At 33.8% G+C, this 17458-nt stretch overlaps 1 protein-coding gene across 3 annotated transcripts in view; it reads left to right on the forward strand.

Moving 5' to 3' along the window:
- LOC144476690 (neural-cadherin) overlaps positions 1 to 15428 on the forward strand; it is a 573745-nt gene extending 558317 nt beyond the window's left edge. For all 3 annotated transcript variants that reach the window (XM_078193815.1, XM_078193813.1, XM_078193814.1), the window contains 10 exons: positions 709 to 980; positions 1770 to 1975; positions 2770 to 2912; positions 3651 to 4262; positions 4534 to 4834; positions 5970 to 6159; positions 6432 to 6673; positions 6776 to 6991; positions 7086 to 7241; positions 9538 to 15428. In XM_078193815.1, coding sequence (XP_078049941.1) covers positions 709 to 980; positions 1770 to 1975; positions 2770 to 2912; positions 3651 to 4262; positions 4534 to 4834; positions 5970 to 6159; positions 6432 to 6673; positions 6776 to 6991; positions 7086 to 7241; positions 9538 to 9647 — 2448 coding nt within the window. In that variant the 3' untranslated portion in view covers positions 9648 to 15428. The remainder of the gene's footprint in view (positions 1 to 708; positions 981 to 1769; positions 1976 to 2769; positions 2913 to 3650; positions 4263 to 4533; positions 4835 to 5969; positions 6160 to 6431; positions 6674 to 6775; positions 6992 to 7085; positions 7242 to 9537) is intronic.
- The last annotated feature ends 2030 nt before the right edge of the window (positions 15429 to 17458 follow it).

Here is a 17458-nt window from a genome sequence, read left to right on the forward strand (position 1 = left end):
TTATGCGTTTTTTTGTGCGGTATATGAATATCGACAAAAAAAATTCGAAAAAATATTCATACGCAAATAAATAAACACAAATTGAATTTTCTATGTAGAATATTATTCTATTAGAGAATATTATATTATTCTATACAGGAAGTGCTGTAAAAATGTAAGATGTAAAAATAAATTTGAAAGGAAGTTGAATTTTTTTTTAATTTTATGAAAATTACTATCTCGTATATGACTTTATTGTGCGCGATTTAAAAAATAAATCAACTGTAGTACATTTCAGTGACGAAAGCGATTACGAACCAGTTCATCGCAAAAATATGCGCGTTTTGAACTACGACGAGTAGTATTGAATTATGTACATTTTGAAAATTTCTCCATGTTTAAAATTAGAAATTAAAATTTTTCAAAATGTTTCAATGTGTAATTTAATTATTTATTTTGTTTGGAAAGCACTTTCTTGCTATTTCGCGAAGCTTTGACATATTTCCTAAGTGAGACATTTTTTTTATGGGGTCCCTCTCTACCGCATAAGAAAAATTTTCCTTAATATGTTGTGAAAAATTATTTCTTATAGCTATTTATGAAGTTTCTGAATATTTTTTTTGTACGATTTTTTTCTGCGGTGCCTATTTACCGCACAAAGACAGGTTTGACTGTACGTCATACAATGAATGAGTCTAGTACTGTAAACTAATACTTTAAACTGTTTAGATCGAGAAAGAAGTGGGAATTAATATAACAATGGTGGGCATCGATGAGTGTTACTACGAGAACGAGATGTGTGAAGGTAGTTGTACAAATACCTTGGACATCAGCAGTTTACCATACTTGGTCAACGCAAACAAAACTGCCCTTGTCAGTGTCAGGGTAGATGTAATTGCTGAGTGTACATGTGGAGCACGAAATTTCAGCAAAGGAGAATCTTGTCGAAGCAGTCCGTGTTACAATGGTGGTCGTTGTGTAGAAGGACGATTTGGATTGTCGTAAGCATCGTTTTCTAAATTTTGCACGCATATCAAGCTTCACACAACAGTTACAAGTCAGTCTTTATAGCAAAGTCTGCCACAAATGTACCTGCTAAGTATCATTTACATAGTTACAGTAATTTCAGTCATATTGTTCTCTGTTTGGAAACGAAAATAGACAACTCGACAAAAGGAGGTACAATTATCTAAACCTCGCGGATTGTCTTTATAGTTGATAATTATCAACAGCTATAAAAAAATAAATCACAAGGCTTAAATAATCGTATTTCCTTTTTTCTTATTGAAAATTTTTGTTTCTAAACCAAGTGACTATGTGAGATAATTTACTGTATAATTTAACCATGAAAATAGTTTATCAACAGATTTCACATATACAAAATATACATTATATACAATTTATGTATAAAAAAATCACACAATTAGAAAGTATTTACGATCGTTGGAAAAAAAGTAGAATTCATGGAATACATAATATCAACAGAAAAAATGTTTGACACATATGTATACAGAAATACATGTCTAGTATAAAAATCCGATAAAAGACTAACGAAATTGAGTTAAAGCTTTCACTCTGTCTTAGAATATTAAAGAAATTCTGTTGAAATGTTCTCAGAACTATTAACACGAGAAGTTTGATTTTTTCAATACAACACGATGCATATTATAAATAGAAAAATTTACATTTATAAAATATATACATAGCCATAAATTAAACAAGTTTAACATTGTTGTTGTTTTAGAATAAAATGAAATGTTTTGTAATTAATTAATATTCCTATCGTGTAGATGCCAATGTCCCGCTGGATACAATGGTCCAAGATGTCAACAAACCGCGAGAAGTTTTCGTGGAAACGGTTGGGCATGGTATCCAGCTTTGGAAATGTGTGACAATAGCCATTTGAGTTTCGAATTCATTACGAAAAAACCTGATGGCCTACTTTTGTACAATGGGCCTATTGTTCCTCCTGAAACTGACGAAATTATGGTTTCTGGTAAGTTATTATGGATTGTCATTTTATTTTATTTGTAATTATACGAATAACTTTTTATCTAAATAATTATTCGAATAGTTATCTTCATGAATAATTTACTATTACCTTATGTGTAAATTAGTTAATCGCGAATAATTTATTCACGAATGATTAATGAGTTTTACGAATAATTTGTAATGATAATTTGGGTACAAAGGGCGGGCAAAAACAAACGCACTCAATTCGCCCAGGCGTCTTCAAACATACCGCGCTTCAATCGCACCGCTCGTCCACACACGTTCACACTACACGCATCCTACAATACATTTCAACATATCCTAAGAGCTTTCAGATTGAATACTTGTTAATATGTTGTGAACATTATTACTTTACATTACATTACTTCTTATTATTTATTATCCTGTTAAATTGAAATATTTCTTACTTGTTCTGTACTGTATTTACATATGTATTAGTTATGTATGTATTTATTTCAGAATGTATGTTATCTGTTTATTTATTATGTTGATATATGTATTATTATTTGTTTTTTTAATTTATTGTACTGGTATAATGTATTTACATTACATGACAGATTTTTGTGTATCATGTCTAAATAATTTAATGTACCGACTATCCAGAAATTCATAATGAAAATGTTTCAAATAAAAATTGGTCTGCACACAGATTCTAACAAATTTCAATACTAAATGTTGATTTTTTTATTCAGCAAAAAATAATAACTTTAAAATGTATTTTTGCAAATATGTTTATACTTTTTCTGCTGCTAATTATAAGTATTTTATGATTGACAGATTTTATATCCGTCGAATTGGAGCGCGGAATACCTCGACTGTTAATAGATTTTGGATCTGGTACCCTAGAATTGAAAGTGAAACCAAAACGTACGTTGGATGATGGAGAATGGCACAGACTTGACATCTTTTGGAATACAGAGGTCTGATTTACCTTTTGTTTGCAACACTATTAAGTCATGCAATATTGAATGCTGTATTTTGAATCAATACAAATGCACTATTAATGCAAATAAATAATGTAGGGTATCTTTAAATCACTCTCATATGTTCAAGTTACAAGCCAATAGAAATTTAATATTTCATGTTACAGGAACTAATTCATTTAAAATGATATTATATGGGCGAATGTAGGGGGAGTTCAATAGTATTCGAAAATATTTTACATCCTGATTCTAGAAGTGCATATAATAAAAGAAATAGAAATTTCTTTCGCTTTGTTACAAATTTGTAGTCAACTTCGTCAGAAAATTTTAATCCACCTACTTCTGCATTGAATTTAGTATATTTAAGGATAGTTTGTTTATCCATTGTGATAGCAAATCTAAGGCAAGGTCAAACTTGCCTTTTTATTCTTGCAAGTAAATAGGTTTGCCTTGGTTTTTGTCTGATTTTTCTTTCGACTTAAATAGATGAATCGCAATGCACACAAGTTGTTAGTAATTATAATTATACAAATTCATACATAGCGACAAATTTCTTGCATAGCAGTTTTATAGATTTTATTAGAAACTACATATTATTGTTCTAATAAGTAAATATCCTGAACAAAAAAAAAGAAGTAATGTTTGTTTCTGAAAAGGCAGTAAATAATGGATACGATACTACTTATTTGAATAATTGATAAATAAAACTTTATGTAAAATGTATTAATTTTCCAGACCGTGAAATTGATCATTGATTACTGCAAATCTGCTGATATCTCAGAACCAGAAGATGGTACGCCACCAGAATTCAATGATACCAGTTGCCAAGCGCAGGGTACCATACCACCATTTAACGAGTACCTAAATGTAAATGCACCTCTTCAAATTGGTGGTTTATACGTCGAGCAGTTTGATCCAAGCCATTATAAATGGAAGCACATGCCAGTTGGGAAAGGGTTTGAAGGCTGCATCAAACATTTGTTCCATAATAGCAAGCTTTACGACTTAGCTCATCCAGGTCTTTCAAGAAACAGTGTAGCTGGTTGTCCTCAAACCGAAGAAATTTGCAACAATCAAGAATCCACTTTCCGCTGCTGGGAACATGGTACCTGTGTGGGCAACTTTACAGAAGCAAGATGCCAGTGTAACCCAGGCTGGACTGGTCCAGGATGCATGACACCCACTATTCCAACAACGTTCAAACCACATAGCTACGTCAAATATGCCCTGTCTTTTGAACCAGACAAGTACTCCACTCAAGTGCAATTAAGATTCCGTACCAGAGAGGTTCGCGGTGAACTATTCAGAGTCAGTGATCAACACAACAGAGAATATGCTATTTTGGAGGTTAGCATCTATCAATCCACTTCTATCTCCCGAATTGATTCACGACTTTAGTATCTACTCTACATCATGATAACTAAACATAATGTCATATAAAACATAAAGTTCAACTACAACAAAATAATTTACTTGCATCATGTTTTCGTCTTGAATATTAACCAGACATTCCTATCAAAATTAAATTGCACTAGAACTATTCCATTAAAATGTCTCATAGAATTGGTTTGAATCTAAAAGCAGATAGCAAGATCTAAGTTAATCTTTTAATTCACAGATCAAAGATAGCAGACTGCACTTCCGATACAATTTAAATAACTTGAGAACCGAAGAGCGTGATATTTGGTTGACAGCAATAGCTGTTGATGATGGCCAGTGGCATACTGTCAGAGTTTCAAGGTACGGGTCAGCTGCTACTTTAGAATTGGATGGTGGTGAAGGAAGAAGGTTCAATGAGACCTTTTCCTTCGAAGGCCATCAGTGGCTGCTGGTTGATAAGCAAGAAGGCGTTTATGCGAGTGGGAAAGCAGAATACACAGGCCTTCGGACTTTTGAGGTCTATGCAGATTACCAGAAAGGTAAACCTTATCTTTGTATTGCATTTTACAGCTAATCGTGCTGTATTTGCATATTATAGTTATTATAATATACAAATTAGAATGAACAAACTTCTTTTATGGAACGTGTAGAGTGTGTATTTACTATATATTTAAGAAACAAAAGTCTAATCAATACACAATGACATAATAATTTTCTGTTGAATCTACATGCTATTTTAAATGATTCAAATGTATAACAGTAAAACACTTCGAGAATATAATATTTATACTATATTTTATTTAAGTATTATATGTGTACAATATCAAAGGGTAGTAATATAGTAATGTCAAGTTGTAAGGATATATTGATATATTGATATTGATATAATGATTGAAATCTATTATCTTTCTTAGATACTTTATCCACTTGCACCAGATTTTTACAAAAAATCCACGATATAAACACATGAAAAATCTGATACTTACAATGAATTCACATGAAAATATAAAGGAGTTGTTTTTACTTTTAATAAAAACTGTACTAACAACACTGTCCAATACTAATTTTGTGATTTTATAACCAGTCAACAATTTTTATACATTATCACCCGGAAATTATCAATCGGAAAGTTGTTCTTGATGGAATTATTTTATTTCGGCAATCAAAAATGGAATATGCATGTCATATAGTCACATTATACCTTAAACCTTTAATGTCCAAAATAGTAGACAAATGTATAATATAAATATACACATTTCTTCTGTTTTTTTTCACATTTCCTAAGAGAAATTAGTGCATGACTTTTAAAACATTCTTTGCACAATTGTTGCTCAATTGTTGTTTAATTGGTTTACATTTACATGGAAAAGCTTATACTATTCTCTGTGTAAAAGCAGATGTGATACATACATTTTATGCATATTACATGTGGGAGTTTTTGTGTGAAAGCTTTCTCAGAGTGTCATTTAAAATTTATGAATCTTCAGCTTGTTTATGTCCCATTTTTTCAAGGATTGCAGAGACTTGTATATTGTTAAAATCGTAAATACAAATATACAGTTATATGTATTACATATTTTTTCCGAAGCTAAAAGTAGTTGTCTCAATCTATAACACTAATTAGAGACACAACAATATGAATATGTGTTTCAATATTTTCATTGTTTCATCTAGGATGTCTTGATGATATAAGGTTAGAAGGGAAACATCTTCCACTTCCACCAGCGATGAATGGAACACAATGGGGCCAGGCTACAATGGCTAGAAATCTAGAACGGAATTGTCCGTCTAATAAACCTTGTAACAGTGTCATTTGTGCAGAGCCCTATGAGTGTATCGACCTTTGGAATGAATACGAATGCACGTAAGTGTCACTTAACATGATGTTTAATCTTTTTTATTGCCCACAAACTTGTCGAGTATGTTAAGAACCGATTTCAGAAAACTGTACTGTAATGTTTATTTTACATTCGGTACCTAACAGCAACATGATTTTTTTTTTAATTAAAGGACAAGTTCAATATTTGGCATCTTGACAATTAAAATTACTTTTACATTATATATTACATTGTAAGTTTTCAACGGAACTATATTAATTATTAGTATTTGTGAACATTATCTGATGTTTGTTCATAGGTGTGGAGAAGGAAGAATCCCATCGCCAGATAACAAAGGATGCATGGATAAGAACGAGTGCATCGATTACCCATGCTTAAATGGTGGTAGATGTATCAATCAGGATCCTCGGTTCCGATATCGATGTGTTTGCCCTGATGGTTTTTGGGGTGAGAATTGTGAACTCGTTCAAGAGGGTCAAACACTGAAACTGAGCATGGGCGCATTGGCAGCCATTTTGGTTTGTCTTCTGATTATTTTAGGTACGTTTCACCCGTTAGTTAATTTTGACTAAGTAATTGCGACCGATACATTAAGTAATTAAGTAATGCAGGAAGTACGAATATTATGCATTTTTTTTACAGTACTCGTCTTAGTATTTGTCGTGTACAATAGAAGAAGAGAGGCTCACATCAAGTATCCTGGCCCTGACGATGATGTCAGGGAGAATATTATTAATTATGACGACGAAGGTGGTGGAGAAGACGACATGACTGCGTTTGACATTACACCGCTTCAAATACCTATCGGTGGACCGATTCCGGAAATGGGTGGAAAATTGCCACCGTGTAAAGTACTCTGTAAGTTGTACTATTTTCTCGATGTTCCCATTTTGTCAACATCCTAATTGTCATGTATTGGAAGACTGGTTATTTGAACAAAAATGTTTTTCAGATCCACTAGGACCGGAGCCAAATGTGGGAATCTTTATAGAAGACCATAAAAAGAGAGCTGATAGTGATCCGAACGCACCGCCATTCGATGATTTACGAAATTACGCTTATGAGGGTGGCGGAAGCATCGCGGGCTCATTGTCATCGTTAGCTTCTGGTACATAGAAATTTTATATTGATAACTGAAATTTGAAAGAACAGTTTTGAATTGCAAGTACACTGTGGAAATGGCATCTTCAATGGAAATAGTGACTGAACGCGGTTGAGTTCTGGTCGGTTTATTGATAGTCACCGTTGGTGCAAACCCACGGTACCCGCGTACTGTACCCGACGAACGCTCTTACCGAACTAACTTAAATAATTCTTTCTCCTTCTCATAGTTCGCTTTCACTCTAAATTCACTGAATGAATTCATTCTCCGTGACACTCGAACCAATCGAACATCCGCTCGACGCTGTCGCACAGTGTGCAGCCCGGTCCATTTGTCCAAACATTCTTTCGTCCTAAAACTAAACACATGGCGGAGACACGGCGCCGGCTTGTCGCCGCCACAACAATATTGCTGCGCCATATCGATCTGCATAATTTTGCTAGTGGAGGATGCGCTTACGCTTTATAGTACGATTATATAATATGATTTATTTTTATGATCGTTTTAAAATGGTTGACTTAGGCCACTTACACAAATAGGAAAAGTAATCTAGGAATTGTGACTGCCGTACTAATTTGTATGATTTTGTTCATTATGACCTAACATAATCAATAAAGAAGAAAAAGTAATTGATAATAGAGTGAGTTCAATTAATATTTCGATACAAATTAATAGCATAAAAATACAATATATAATATTGTACGGATGTTATAGAATAAAGAAAGGTTTTCTGATAATCTGTAAACTAATGTTTGCTTAGAGAAAATGTTGAGTTTCGGCTTTATTAACGAGTTATGAATGAGAAATTACAAAATTGTATTCTCTACAAATTCTGGTGTGATGGCGAGCTAGGCTGTGTCCTTCCATCAACAACAACGAGGCATTAAAGGAAATGTGTCTACGACTTTGGGATTACTCAAGGTCACGTTGATATCTCGAAAAAATTAAGCTTACAAATTTCGAATTTCACTCATTCGATGAGAACCTTAAAACACAATATAGCTCATTAAACAAATTTTACTTTAGATTGCGGTTTTTACTGATTCACCCTTTATTGCGTAATATCTTAGTAAAATCGTTTATGTAAATATATTGTTACGATCAACATCTTTAATATTTCTTCCTATGTAGTGTAAATGTGGCTAATTAAAACGCTATATTTATAACATAAATAGAAAACAGTTATGTTAAATAGAAGAGAATTGAGATTTTTTGAAGTCATTGAAATCAGTGAGTTAGTGTACCCCATGTTTTGTTTCTTATTTGAATTATAATAAAGATGGTAAAACACGACGGCTGATACAATCCTAGTTTCTTCCTCAATAATAGTAAACATGAATAAAAAACTGATATTGTTCAATTCATAGGATTTCGTACTATACACGCGTCGGCTGTTAAGATAGAAAAATAAGAATAGTGTAATCCTATGACGTGACTGAAGGTTTAATTCAGATCTTTTATAATTACTACATGGTAATTACGTCATCACTAACGGAGTATGAGATAATAATTTAAATACGATATTAAAATTCCAGTTATTTATTTATGATTTGTTTATATTGTCATTATTATAGTTGACTTTTGTAGAAAAATCGATTTTGTTGTCAATCATTTATATTATTTTACATCGTATAGTGTGGCTATTATAAATTAATTTACTTAAATGAGATTAAGATCGAGAAACGACGAGAACATTTTCTTTCATGACAGATAAAATTATTAACAATTAGAGAATATTTCCCATAAAAGTGTTTGTATACTTTTTAAAATACAATAACTTTTAAAACTGGATTAATGTACTTGAATATTTTTAGATAATATGGAGACTGTCCGGTAGACAATGATTAAAATGCTTTTTTTTAAATTATGCCATTGCTTGCCATAACAACAAAAATAAAAATCTCTTACTTTTTAACTTTTTTATGTGAACCTATAACGAAAATTTAAAAGAACGTCTTTGCTAGATGTTGGATACTGAATATACCTGTTGAAAGTAGTATCGAAATCGACTAAGTTATTGTCAAATTACAGGCATTGGAAGGTTAAAAGCTATAGTTCTGAAAACAAAAACGTTCTGCAAACCCGTATTTAACGTAGCAAGAAACGTGATGAAGTTTTTATAAAATATCGATTCCTACAAATCTAAATCAACTAAAACACATCCTATAGTCTGTATTACATGTATTTTAGTGCTTCAGAAAATTTTATTTAAAATTCGAGTGTAGCAACTGAAATAACGAAGAATTTTTTGTTTCCATAATCTAAATATCTATAGAAAAACTAAACAATTTCTATGTTTCAGGTACGGACGACGAGCAACACGAGTACGAGTACTTAACAGCCTGGGGTCCTAGATTCGACAAATTGGCCAATATGTACGGTCCGACGGAGGAGAGCGAGGAAGAAGAATAAAACAATACAAGAATTTCCTAAACACTCGTTTGAATTCGCATGATCGATACACTTCTGGAGAAGTTTAGTGACTGTGTAACCTTGTAGGACGTAATTGACCTCTATGGAATGTGAATTCGAACAAAACTTTTCAAGGACAATAGAAGAGAAGCAACAACCTAAAAATTGATGCCCAGAAATTTACATGCCCACCGGAGACGATGTGTTTACATTAGATGAGTAAAAGAAAAACTACTATGTTTCGTTTGATAAACCTCGACCATGTCGTCCACAAACTGCGATCGTTTCCGGTGCTTGGATGTAATATTTCGATACGGCTAAAGAGGAAGGAGGTTGGGATAAGGAGACAGTCATAGGGGGTGCGTGAACAAGACATAGAAGCAACGTTCTCTGGCCGGCAAACGCAGCCGATTGTCAATGGTGATCTCAGCAAAGAGCTTTCTTTTGACCCATCGTGTTAAGTACGACGCGCAACGTATAACGTTGTTGTAAATGAACCTGTCGAGTCACGGTCAATCAACGATATTACACACGTCAGAAAACGCCGCTTAATGCGCGCGGAAACGGTGCACACCTAACTTGTATAGCACTTTTATGCATATACATAGTGAAGTTGCGAACGCGCTTGTGCGTCGCTATACGCAACAAGGACTTTTCTATCATAATACGGTAAATCTATATACGAATATAGATTTATTATAAATATTATATATATAAATACGGTTCATTATTTTTAGTCACAGTCATAATTACTATTTATTGGTACTGTCAACCTCGATGTTTCAGCATTCGCTCGATTATTATCATACATCGCGACAATTTGGTTAATTGAACGTACTTCATAAACGTTTTACTACTGCCAGTATCATTGACGTATGCGTTACCGTCGTTAAGTTTTCTTATTAGTGGTCGAGCGATCCAAAGACAAGATTCTTTCCAAAGACCACGACGATTCTTAAGGGCATTTATCATTTGTTGGTACTGTTAGTATTTCCCGTACTCATCGATACACAATCTGAAGTCCAGTGATCAGATTAACAAAGAGAAGTTCGAACATGATCTTTCAGTTTCTTCCAGCGAATAGATTCCGGCTCTCGATCCCATGTGCACGGACTCGCATCATTGTTAGGTATAGTAAATTCCGAGAGACGACACGTTCGTGGCTCCTTTCTTGTACGCGACATGGCGAAGATCCTACAGTGTAATGCGGTCTGTCATACTAGAGTTATTTAAGGTGCGTTAGCTATTGTTTGCGAGTCGAGAACCATCTTCATCGTTGTCACTGTCACCACCATCCTCATTAATGATTAATAATATTATTATTGACATTATATACATATATGTATTACGTATCTGCATATGTAAGACGTACATATATATATGTGTATAGAAATATATAAATATGAATATATAAATATGAATTTATAAATAAAATATAGAATATGTAGAAAGAGAGAGAAGTGCATAGTGAAAAAACAAAGGGTACAGCAAACGTGGAACATTCGGATGTCCATTAAACAAAGAGAGTTACCGCATATGTAATTATTATATTTAATATTATACAGATATAAATATATATACATATTAACGTAACGTGATATGTATAAATATATACATATTATATATAATAAGGAAGTGCGCACGATCGAAGGCCACTAAAGCATAGAATAGAAAGTAAAAAACTCAAATAAACCGTAGAGCAAAATATGAGACGTTGGCCGTGGAGTGAAGTTAAAGATATTATCATAGTATTCATATTTATTTTCTGTCAATAACAAGCACGGCCGACAAATACAATTATTAGAATGGAAGGATGTTCCATGGGTACGAGAAGAAACACAGAAAAATGTTTAAACGGTGAAAGAAGAAACACATAGCAGAAGATGAAGAGATCTCCTTTTTCGTTTGGTATACTGTGAGTGATTTTGACATTATTCTTGAATCAGATGTGGTCACTTTCGCACGAGCATCGACCTGTCCGTTAGCGAGCAGCAACCATTCGTTACGGCGTTACGGGCTTACAGGATTATGGAGATAAGAGGTTGCCGGATTATGCGATTACTGGGTGACGGGAAGATGAGGGACAACTGTTGTCGAGAACATTTTTCCGTACGCATGTCTCGACTGATTTGTAAAATTCTCTACGGAAATATTCATAGTCAATTTATCGGTTAAGCGATACCCCGACGGATCTTTCGAGAAATCCGAGCGTAGTGTAAGCACTTGTACGAATATTGTAAGTAACGTGTATCTCGATATGCCAGTGCCGCTCGTATCGCGCCGCGATCAGCACCGAGCATCGTTGTATATTCGTCCTACCAATTTATCGTCTTATGTATTATTCTTTCCAATAAGTTTGTGATATTACGGTTCTCGCGATCATTTATTCGACGTGTTCTCTACGACACAACGATGTCTCGCGAACTCTGTCAATATCAAGAGACGCATTGAATATACATACCGCCTTGCTCCATACTAAATATTTTTCTTACGCTAGTTTTACATTTGACAATCATTTCTTTCCTTTAACTACATACCTATTTTTTCTTTATATACATATAATGATCAGATAGTTTTTAAATAACGATGCTCATTCACATCTGTTCTTGGGTGTATGAAGTAATAAAGCTGATTGTGTATTCATCGAGTAGTCCTCCACTTTTTTTATCTCTTTCGGTAAATGATTTTCAAGAAGGATTGGATACTGGTTGGTTCTACTTAGTAACCACAAAAGTAACGTTGCATTTTATACTACATATGATCAATAAACACGAAATGAGATAATGAAAATTTGAATTTCTATTTTTTGGAGAAAACAACAATATCAACGCTTGACGATTACTTTCGGTTCGTAAATAACACAGTTGTATACAGTATTAACAAATATCATTGTCGCATTCATTTTCATTGTGTGTTTCTTTTGAAGGAAAATGTTTGAAATCTCCTGGTGTTCATAGACTCGTTTTTCTCATAGTCACAATCAGTCACCGTACTTTATTCTCTCACAGATCTCGTCTTTGTATTATCTTGTTCGTTACTTCAGTCATTTTAATCACTAATTTCATCATAGACTTTAAGCAGATTCAGTATTCAACGGATTGACGTTCTTTGGGGACACGTGGTTTACCGTTTAGTAACGAAATCAACTAATGAGTTGGGCATTGTGCATCTACTCAACTTCATTTGTGTGGGTGCACGCGCGTGCGTGTGTATGTATGTACAGTGGCAAACTATGGGTGCCGGCGATTGTTCATGGCAACGAATCTCATACGAATATCACAAAATTCAAATGAATAAAATTCCGAAATCTTGGAGATTGATTTTGTTCAAGGAATCATTTATAGCTCTCCGTGTTTGATAAAATCGTTCAAGAATAATTCTGAAATGACCGAATGTTCGCCAAAATATAATTTGATACCAAAGAACAAAATTTGTCGTCAAATATTACGCTTAGTTATTTTATATACTTCATGAATTTGCAATTACAAATGCGACTTCTCACAGCGAAAAAACGATGACAATCTCCGAGATTTTTGTTCCACCGAGCGTCGGTCTTGTGAAGCACAATTCGATGACTCATTAGCATTGGAAATCAATTTGATCCCTTCGATGGGCGTAGACATGTTGAAAAGTTTACGTATATTCATAATACTCAATGAATACGAAATATGATCTCTCACGACTTATTACAAATATTTACACGGGGTGTTTCATAGTGTATTTCTATATGTATTTAAAAAAAAATACAATAAGACGGAAATTATTTAGTTTATTCATAAGTAGCCTATAAATATCATTCTCATTACGTTGCACTTTACAAATTGACACGCGGTGACTTAGATCTATTGAATTATTCATTTCGATTTTCTGGATTCTTTTGTTTGTGGTACTGATCCTGATATTCATATTCACGAGGTATCCATATCCATATTTATTGTTCTGCTGATAGATTTGTATACAAAAAATACGTTTAAAGTTTCACCATAAATAAATGTTTAATGATCCGCCCATCATTTCAAGTAGACATCTACACATATAGTTTCTTCAGATATCATGTATAGTGTATATGTATCGCGAAATTTTAATATAAATGAATTTATGGGACACCCAGTATTATGCGTAAAATAGGAATTAAATGAATAATTTGTATACGAAGAAATCATTGATGCAACAAAATATGAAAATATGGCAAAACATACTTCTATTCGGAAAACGAAGGCAGTTCGTAAGATTGCATAGGAAGAATTTACACCGTTGCCAATAGCGTACGAAACAAAGTCTGCCAGACATGCTCAAATAATGTGAGTTGAAGTCTTATTTGCCACTGATGTTAAATACTTACTAATAAATGGGGAATCGAACATAAGAAAAAGAAAACATCAAATCATTGCGACAGAAACATTTCTTATCCTCACCCTTAAATTTGTTTCCATGACTAATATAATCGTGACCCCTACTCGTCGAGCTTAGGTATTTATCTTATTGCTTTCTATATATATGGCATACATATTTATGGAACACCATTATTATCAGCATAAGCAATTCACGTAATTAATAACCTAATTTATATCTTAAGGAGATGATGATCCGATCAAATCAGTCGATGGTGTGTACAAATGAAAAATTTTCAACGGTATTAGTTATCGTCGACTCTAGCTCATTTACTAGGCAAATGATGACTTTAATAATAATTAATTTAAAGTACTCTACGATGAAAAGACGACTAAACTTTTTTCCACAATAATGGTTTAGCATTTGACTGGGCAGTTCAAAATATGCAAATCTTCGAAAAAGCCGGAGAAAAACTGTGTTTTGTTTTCTTTTTTTAGCGCGGAACGAATAACAAAGGAAGAACTACAAGTGTGGCGGTTCGTGAATGACAAAATGGTCATGCGAGTCTATTCTACATATCTGTAACCTTACTCTAAGCACTGCCTAATCGTTCACAAAAAAGCAACCAGAATAATATAATACGAACAAATCAATTTGAAACAACAGTTCATTTGATAACCATACTAAATCTAATGTTTAAATGATAACGACGACAAAGGTTCGTTTTCGTTAAGTTTTAACAGTTTCCTACTCCCTCCCTCTGTCTCTCACTTTTTTGTTATTATGTTTATCGGACGGAAGCTATTAAGTTTGTATTGCGATCATGAAGGTGCAAAGCGCTGTATATACTAAAAATGAAACTTTGCTCATATTGACAGAAAGATTCTAACGGGTGCAGGTAAAACTTTCACTTGCACTTTCACCAAGTTTGTTAACTTCTACATTTTATGTTTCTCTAGTGTCAAAAAATTGCTTTTTACTTTCATGGTTGTTAAACCAAATGACACTGTTATTATTTATTAATACATAGTGCCCTCCGTCACATATTTCCGGAGGCTCAGCAAATGTTTCTCTGTAAAATCAGTGCGCGCCTAATTAGATAATAAATACGACGGCAATGCATCACCGATTTCAAATAAAATAAAGTAATAGAAAGACGGTATCAATGAAGAAGAGAAAATAATGAAAGCACAATCGAGTAGCTGACTTGAGTCGACGACCTGCGAGAATGAAAATTAATTGTAATATACACTCTTCATGATCATAACGATATAACACTGCCACAAAACACATCCCGTGTAGTACAATTATCTTACATATAATCCGCAATATACTGTTACACGTGGTATTATTAATTGAATTGATATTTATTAATTTTTAATTATTATATTATTACCACTATATTATCTATGCAATTTGTACTTCGCATTTCAGTTCAAATGAAATAAATGCCTTCTTTTTCATAAAAATAAATTTCTTTCTTCGTTATTTCAATTTATTGACATCGAATCGCCTTTTGTTATTAAGAACAATATCGTTGTTTGTTTAATTAAAAATTAACAGCTGATTCGGGAATAAAGATCATGTATTTACAGGTATTTACAGTTGATTTAACTGCTCTACATCGTGATCGATCGATGACCTAGGAGACTAATGGAAGTTGGAGCCGAGTAGAGCAGTTTGAAGGAGCGACGTGCTGACTGACGGATCGAACGAAGATAAGTAGCACATCAAGACTATGCGAGAAATGACGAGCGATTGAAGAACAAGAAAAGTTATAAGAGCTAGGGCTCAATGTATAGAGACTGAATAAGACTGCCTAAGAGATTGAGTGAAAGACTTTGTACAAGGCACTGAGTGAAAGACTGTATCGAGAGTCAAAATTTCTGCTACTTTATAATTTTCTCTGAGAGGAAACTTGAACGCGGATTGCTTGACGACGAGATAGAAAGGGGAGTCTGAAGGCATGTATCGCACGGCCATGGAGGTAGCAGAAAAACCCCCGAGCAAGGGGACGACACAGCACATCTGGCGGCCCTGTCTAAACCATAAAGCGAATAACGATGGAGCATCCGACTTTATTGTTGAAATTGCTTTATGACCGGTTAAAAACTATAAAGTTAATGTGACAATGTTTGTGCACCTTAAATAAAATTAATAGGGTCCCGCATCGCTAAGAAGGTGATCAAGATATGTTTGAAATGCAAATAGCAAATTCGGTTGGACAAAAAATAAGAAAATGAAATTTCGTTGTAGGACCGAACATTCATAATCTAAATACATAACACATACCAACATTTTATCGCCAAAATTGATAATCGTTGTGTGCATTCTACTGATAGCACAACATTGTTTTATAGTCAATTAATATATGGACGGAGATAATTACTTTATCATATATATTAGATAATTACTATATCATATAATTCTCTTGCAAGTTTTATTTAACAAAAGTACAGTAACCATAAAATAAAAAACGTTATACAGGGTGATCCGTAATTATGGAAAAATCGGGAAATGGAGGTATCCTGAGGTCATTTCAAGTAACCTTTTCCTTTACCGAAATGCAATCCGCGGCTGTGTTAACGGGTTATTAATGAAAAAAGATAGCTGCGCATGGACGATTTTTCGTACTGCTGCGCATGCGACCAGCCGGCTGAAGCCCGTCTCGCTCCCAGGAGAAAGGGCCGCGCATCGGCTATGAGCCGCATTCGAGCAACGAACAAGAGTATCATAAAGGGCATAGCCGATTAAGATGGTCAAAACTGCCCTTAGAGGTTTTTCAATGAGTCATATACCATTCGATAGCTGACGAATAAAAACTCATCTGCGCAAAATTTTAACCCTGTAACTTGTCCGTGAGGGTAGTTACAGGGTAAATTAGATTTTGCGGTTTTCCGGCATTTTTCCACCTTTAGCGGCTTTCTAAAATTTTGAAAAAAATATGGCTTATTTTGGACATCAAGCCGGATGTTATAGAATTTTTTCAGATTTTTCAGTTGCAAGCTGTGATTATCAAAAATGAAAAATCCCCAAAAAATCGGAAAATTGAAGATTTTTCGAAAAATTAATAACTGTAAAACTTTTTCATTAATTCCCTGACAAGGTACTATCACGGCTCGTGTACTCAATTTTTCTCAGATTTTTTGCTCTCCTGCAACGTTGTCAAAAAAAATGAAAACCCAATGTGTCGATGTTTTTTGCTGCCAGAATGAAGCTACTACTTTTCTAGTTTACCGCGAGTGTGGATTAAGTAATTTTAAACGTTATTGCATCGAAACAAACAATTTTGGAACGCTGAAAATGCGAATTAAACGAGCAAAAATATTGTAACGAGCGGAATGTATTGTTACGTCGTAATCTCGCCAACATGGAGAGATTCCGTATTTCAATTTATTATAAGGTGTGAGGATGAGGTAAGGAAAATTAATTAATGAGTAATGCCGAATTTGAGCCGAGAATCTTAGAGTAATTTATTG

Source organism: Augochlora pura, chromosome 11 (assembly GCF_028453695.1).
Source record: "Augochlora pura isolate Apur16 chromosome 11, APUR_v2.2.1, whole genome shotgun sequence".
NCBI classification, from domain to species: domain Eukaryota; kingdom Metazoa; phylum Arthropoda; class Insecta; order Hymenoptera; family Halictidae; genus Augochlora; species Augochlora pura.